The sequence below is a fragment of the Austrofundulus limnaeus genome, unplaced genomic scaffold, assembly GCF_001266775.1.
Source record: "Austrofundulus limnaeus strain Quisiro unplaced genomic scaffold, Austrofundulus_limnaeus-1.0 Scaffold34, whole genome shotgun sequence".
In the NCBI taxonomy this organism is placed as follows: domain Eukaryota; kingdom Metazoa; phylum Chordata; class Actinopteri; order Cyprinodontiformes; family Rivulidae; genus Austrofundulus; species Austrofundulus limnaeus.
In genome coordinates this window covers 2,159,904-2,166,026 of record NW_013952436.1, presented here as the reverse complement: position 1 = coordinate 2,166,026, position 6,123 = coordinate 2,159,904, and the positions used below count along the sequence as shown (strand labels likewise).

General features: G+C 47.3%; 1 protein-coding gene across 8 annotated transcripts in view; it reads left to right on the top strand.

Annotated features, from left to right (window-relative positions):
- ankhd1 (ankyrin repeat and KH domain containing 1) overlaps window positions 1-6,123 on the top strand; it is a 41,597-nt gene that overhangs the window by 32,078 nt on the left and 3,396 nt on the right. For all 8 annotated transcript variants that reach the window (XM_014006121.1, XM_014006120.1, XM_014006122.1 and 5 more), the window contains exons 24-34: window positions 73-286; window positions 419-594; window positions 742-904; window positions 976-1,071; window positions 1,168-1,284; window positions 2,670-2,835; window positions 2,947-3,146; window positions 3,224-3,576; window positions 3,708-3,857; window positions 4,024-4,173; window positions 4,523-6,044. In XM_014006121.1, coding sequence (XP_013861575.1) covers window positions 73-286; window positions 419-594; window positions 742-904; window positions 976-1,071; window positions 1,168-1,284; window positions 2,670-2,835; window positions 2,947-3,146; window positions 3,224-3,576; window positions 3,708-3,857; window positions 4,024-4,173; window positions 4,523-6,044 — 3,307 coding nt within the window. The remainder of the gene's footprint in view (window positions 1-72; window positions 287-418; window positions 595-741; window positions 905-975; window positions 1,072-1,167; window positions 1,285-2,669; window positions 2,836-2,946; window positions 3,147-3,223; window positions 3,577-3,707; window positions 3,858-4,023; window positions 4,174-4,522; window positions 6,045-6,123) is intronic.

The window sequence follows — 6,123 nt, the reverse complement described above, 5'->3', positions numbered from 1 at the left end:
ATATATACTTATTATTATTACTTTTGTTTTGTTTTTTGTTTGCAGTAGTTGATGTTGCCTTGTTTCCGACAGGACTGGCAGTAAGCTGGGAATCTCCCCTCTGATGTTGGCGGCTATGAACGGTCATGTGCCAGCAGTGAAGCTGTTGTTGGACATGGGCTCGGACATCAATGCTCAGATCGAGACCAACAGGAACACAGCCCTGACCCTCGCCTGCTTTCAGGGCCGAGCTGAGGTCGTCAGTCTGCTGCTCGATCGCAAAGCCAACGTCGAGCATCGAGCTAAGGTGAGCGGTCTAAATGTTAAACCGGATCGAGCTGCGCTTCGCTTTGACGTAGTTGTGATATTTCTTGTTAGGAAGTGTTCTTTTTGTTTGTCGTGTCTCCTACTGGTGTTGCTAACTGAGCGTTCCTTACAGACCGGTCTTACTCCTTTAATGGAGGCTGCCTCCGGAGGTTACGCAGAAGTGGGCAGAGTCCTGCTGGACAAAGGCGCCGATGTCAACGCTCCCCCTGTTCCTTCGTCACGAGACACTGCCCTCACCATTGCTGCCGACAAGGGCCACTACAAGTTCTGTGAGCTGCTTATTACCAGGTGAGGACTGGTGTGCTTTCAAATGTGCAAACGTGAAGACGGTCTTGTTGCACATGCTTTTGCACTCATTTACATCAAGTTTGCTTTTATCTACACGTCTTCCTTGATTCTTTAAAACACTCTTGTCTTTTTATTTTTGATTTGAAGGGGCGCTCATATTGATGTGCGCAACAAGAAAGGAAACACTCCCCTCTGGCTGGCAGCAAACGGTGGTCACTTCGACGTGGTTCAGCTCCTCGTGCACGCCAGCGCCGACGTGGATGCTTCAGACAACCGCAAAATCACCCCACTCATGGCTGCTTTTCGAAAGGTGCGCGAATCGTGAAAGCTGAGACGCTGTGTCAAGCTTCTCTTTACTAAATTGTGTGCTTAACGTTTTAGGGCCATGTAAAAGTGGTCCAGTATCTTGTGAAGGAGGTCAACCAGTTTCCGTCGGATATTGAGTGCATGAGATACATCGCCACCATCGCTGACAAGGTAGGTATCGATTTAATTTTCAAGTCATTGTTTCRGCAGCCATTGACCTCCGCGAGGTGATCAGTATTCAGAGCTACAACCTCTTATTTCCTGAAGGAGCTGTTGAAGAAGTGTCACCAGTGCATGGAGACCATCGTCAAAGCAAAAGACCAGCAGGCAGCTGAGGCTAACAAGAACGCTAGCATTCTCCTCAAGGAGTTGGACTTGGAGAAGGTGATGTTAGCTCTTCTACTACAGCTGGAAGGTTTTACAAAAAACTTAAAAGTGTAACTCGTGCGGGCAAAATGAGTCAGAATGTTGAGGCCATGTGACACTTTAACATTTAGACGACTTCTGCCAACATATGAAAGAAAAATGGCAAATGCACTGGTGTAAGTCACTTACGTTTGGTGCAAGTTTCAAACTCGTTGCTAGCAGAGTTGTAATGTAACTAAGTACAAATACTTTGTTACTGTATTTAAGTAGAAATTTTGGTCATATGTACTTGAGTAATTAAGTTATTAAAAAGCCTACTTTTAACTTCTACTCCTTACATTTTTTAAAAAGGTAAGTCGTTACTCCTATTTCATTTCAACTTGTTAATGTTAAAAAAATACTATCCTGAAAAATTGTGGCTCCAGGATAGAGTGAATGTATTTGTGGCTACATGAGAAGTATAAATATAAACCATTCTGATACTGTATTTAGTTTATACACAATCCACCAAAGCTGCACGCCTTTAGAAAATATAAGTTTTGAAAAGGTCACCTCCTTATAAATGTATTTTGTAAAATCTAACCGCTCATTTTTACTCAGTACTTTTATTACTTAAGTATATTTTATGTCAGAGATTTAGTTTTGATAAGTACAAAATAAATCAAATACTTTTAAGACTTTTTCTCAAGTAATATTCTTAGAGGAGACTTTAACTTTTACCAAAGTAATTTTATGATATGATACTTGTACTTTTACTCAATTATGACTTTCAGGTACTTTATACAACACTGGTTGCTGGCACGCTGATATTTTTGGGGTGGGGGGAATTTGACAGGGAGGGTTGGCGTCACTGTTGGGATGCTTAGCCTGGTGGTGGGGGGCTAGTAAACCCTGGCAGCCTGCCAGGCTTTTAATACACTGAGGGAAACGCTGAGTTGACAAATGTGGGAAACCAGCTCGGCACATGTAAAGGGTGCAACTACTGTCTTGAAAAAAGGAATAAAGCTGATTTATTTTTGACACTTCAAAATTTTTTAAAGTGAAAGTTGTTGAGCAAAGCCAGAATATTTGGGATGCAGCTTATTTTAAGATAAGTGAGATTTTTTTTACATTGGTTTTGCCTTTTAATTTATAATATTTTTAAAAGCTAAAACATTAGATTTTACATAATAAGGAAATTAAATTCTCTTTTGAGTATATCTGCACAATTTAAGAACACGTTATTTCTTAAAAAAATAAGAACATCTTATTTCATATCACTTCAAGGTGCTGGAGAATGTAGAAAAATAATCCTGAAAATGCTTAAGAAGCGTTTTGAGTTTGACCTTTAGTGAAATGATCAAGAGCCCTGTGACGGGATGTCAGACAACATGTTTTTAAATAATCCTTGTGTGCCCTTCCAGTCTCGGGAGGAGACCAAGAAGCAGGCGCTGGCTGCCAAGAGGGAGAAAAGGAAGGAGAAACGCAAGAAGAAGAAGGAGGAGCATAAGAGAAAAACAGAGGAAGAGGAGGGGCAAAAACCAGAGGAGTCATCAGAGATGCAGGAGCAGAAAGATGATTCAGCCGAAGGTAAAAAAAAAAAAAAAAAAATCAAAAACAATAAAGTTATAAACTTGAGTTTGATTTAATGAACGCAGGTGATGATTTGCCTCTGATTGGATCTGATTCCTCCTCCTCTAGAAAAAGAGGTCCCAATCGAACCTCCCAGCGCAACCACCACCACCACCATCGGCATATCCGCCACCTCCACCACGTTCGCCACAGGTTTTGGGAAGAAGCGAGGAATCGTTGCCACGACCCCGAACACCAATCGTAAGAACAAGAAAAACAAAACCAAGGACTCTGCACCAAACGAACCAATCATATTACAGGATCCGCAGGTGAGCACTGCCGCGTCTTTGCAGCAGCCTTTGTTTGAGCAAAAGAATTCCTAACAAGTCTGAGCTTTGTGTTACAGGTTGCTCTCGCGCAGCACAAAGCTGACAAGAACAAGATCCACGGTGAGCCACGGGGCGGCGGAGGGGGCGCGGCGGGCGGGAACAGCGATTCAGACCCCCTGGATAGCACCGACTGTGCCAGRGAGAGCAGCAGCAGCGGGGGGAGGAGCCAGGAGCTCAACTACCTCCCTGACCTCCCCTCCTCGGCCTCCTCCTCTTCTTCCACCTCCTCCTCCTCCTCGGCTCCTTCCTCAGGAGTAACGCAGTCCCAGGCCTTCCTGCCCGGTCCGGAGAAGAGATACTGTCCTCAGCTGCAGACGGATAACAAAATGGACACAAAGGTCACCGTCTCCATCTCAAAACCAACACAAAAGTGAGTCCCAGCTAAGAGCTGAACAGGAGCGAAGCGCCGCAGTGCTGCTTTATAACCACTCGTTCAGCTGGAAGCACAAATAACAGGTTGTGTCATAAAAATGTAAACAAATACTTTGTGTTTTGCTGCAGAGCTCCAGATTCAAGCGACTCCTCCAACTCTTTGCCTTCTCCGTTCAAGACCATGGCTCTTCCTGTCACCTCCCCCAGCAGTAAGCTCAGCCTCACGAGTCCAAAGAGAGGCCAGAAAAGAGAAGAAGGCTGGAAAGAGGTGGTGAGAAGGTCAGTTTTCAAGAGGGAATTGATGTTTTCTCTTGCTTTTTAGTTTGATCTGTGTATATATTCGTATTTTGTCTGCTCACTGCTGTGCATTKTAAATTAAAACTATGACTGAACCGGAGCTACCGCGGTACAGATTTGACTTTAATCACGTCACTCTGTTTTGCAGATCCAAGAAGCTCTCTGTGCCAGCCTCCGTCGTGTCTCGGATCATGGGTCGAGGTGGCTGCAACATCACGGCCATCCAGGATGTGACAGGAGCTCACATTGACGTGGACAAACAGAAGGACAAGAACGGGGAGAGAATGATCACCATAAGGTACAAATATCCTCCCCCTGCTGGACCACAAGTGCAACTGCAGTGCAGTCATGAATAAACAAACCAGACATTTAGGTTTACGAAACAAATAAAGTAGAAGTAGATATGCTAGGAGCAATATGTTTGTCAAAATACAGGAGTCACAGTAAGAATCTGGAAGTATAGAATGAAACCAATTAAAAAAATGACTATTAACTCTGGGAAAGTGATTTTGAGTTCACTGTTTTTGTTCAGGCTCTGTGTAAGCACAGTCACATTTARATAGACTGCCTTTTAATTCAAACACAGGATGGAAATATTTCRTCTCTTCCCCTCATATTCTGATTTAAATCCTGCTGTTTGGTTTCAGAGGAGGCACGGAGTCAACGAGGTACGCAGTCCAGTTGATCAACGCTCTAATCCAGGATCCAGCCAAAGAGCTCGAGGATCTAATTCCCCGGAATCACATCAGAGCCCCAGGCTCTAAAGCGGCGTCGGCCTCTTTRGCCAGTACAGCATCGGCCAGCGGTTCAGCCGCCGGCTCGAAGGCTCTAAGCTCATTGGTCACCTCCAGCGGTGTTTCGTTCCAACCCTCTTCATCTGCATCGTCGTCCTCCTCTCAGACCGGGGCCAAAATGGGAAAGGGGCTGTCGTCCAGCGTCAGGCAGCCTTTCCCGGTGTCYCTGCCCCTGGCGTACGCTCACCCTCAGCTGGCTCTGCTGGCCGCTCAGACCATGCACCAGATCAGACACCCTCGTCTGCCCATGGCACAGTTTGGTGGCACCTTCTCACCGGCTGCCAGCACCTGGGGACCTTTCCCAGTGCGTCCCGTGAGTCCCGGCAGCGCCAACGGCTCCCCCAAACACAACGGRGGAACCGCCAACGCCGGGGCCCAGGCACGGCCCAGCTCAACCCACGAGCACAGTGGTGCGGCCAGCTCGGGGACTCCGGTCACGACCACCAACACCACCACGACATGCGSGCCCAATACGTCTGCCGCTGCGGCCTCACCTCAGACCCCTAATCCCACTCCATATAATCCTCAACCAAGCATCCCCACCCCATCTTCTGCCAGGAAACAGCTTTTTCCTCCTGATCCCAAGCCAACAGGCGTCACCCCCGTGTCTAGTGCCCCTGCGTCTAGCAGCAGCAGCGCTGTGAGAGGCACCGGTTCTCCTGCACTGCCCAGTTCCACTACGACTACAACCAGTGCTCCTCAGCAGCCAGCTGGACCTGTTTCTCAGCCTCCCATCCAGCCCACTAAGACAGAGCCCAGTATCGTGGCCCCGCCTGGGAAAGACAAACCGTCTGTACCCATGGAGAACCAGCCTGTYTCCGTCAGTGAGAACATCAGCTCTGTGGGCTTCCCTTCTTCTGCTCTGGCTTTAACTACCAAGCCAGAGTCCCGACAGCAGATACCTCCTCCTCCCTCTTCTGTACCGTCGTCAGAGGCTCATCCACCCCTTCAGAACCCACAGCCCAGCTCCCACCTTCCCTCAGTGCTATCCCCTGCGCTCTCACACAACGTTTCACACGCCAACAACACTGTTCCCCACTTCTCAGCCCCCGCACCTCGCGTCTCCCATCGTATGCAGCCACCAGGGCCTTACTTTCCCCTTTCGGAGCAGCAACAACAGACYCCGCAGCAGCAGCAGTCTGTTTTTGTGCCCTTCAGCGCTCAGCAGGAACCCTCAAAACAGACCCAAAACCAGACYTCCCAGCCAACGAATCTGCCCCCAACAACCCAAGCTCAGGCCCAAGCTAATCTGGGAATAATGAACGGCTCCCAGATGCAGCATGTTGCCACCGCCGGCAAACCTCAGCAGATACCCCCCAACTTTGGTCATGCAGGTCTCTTCAATTTCAGCAGCATCTTTGATAACAACAGCCAGGTTTGTTTAATAAACATACATAATGTCTCATATTTGTATGTGTGTGTATGTATATGTATATATATGTGTGTGTGTGTGT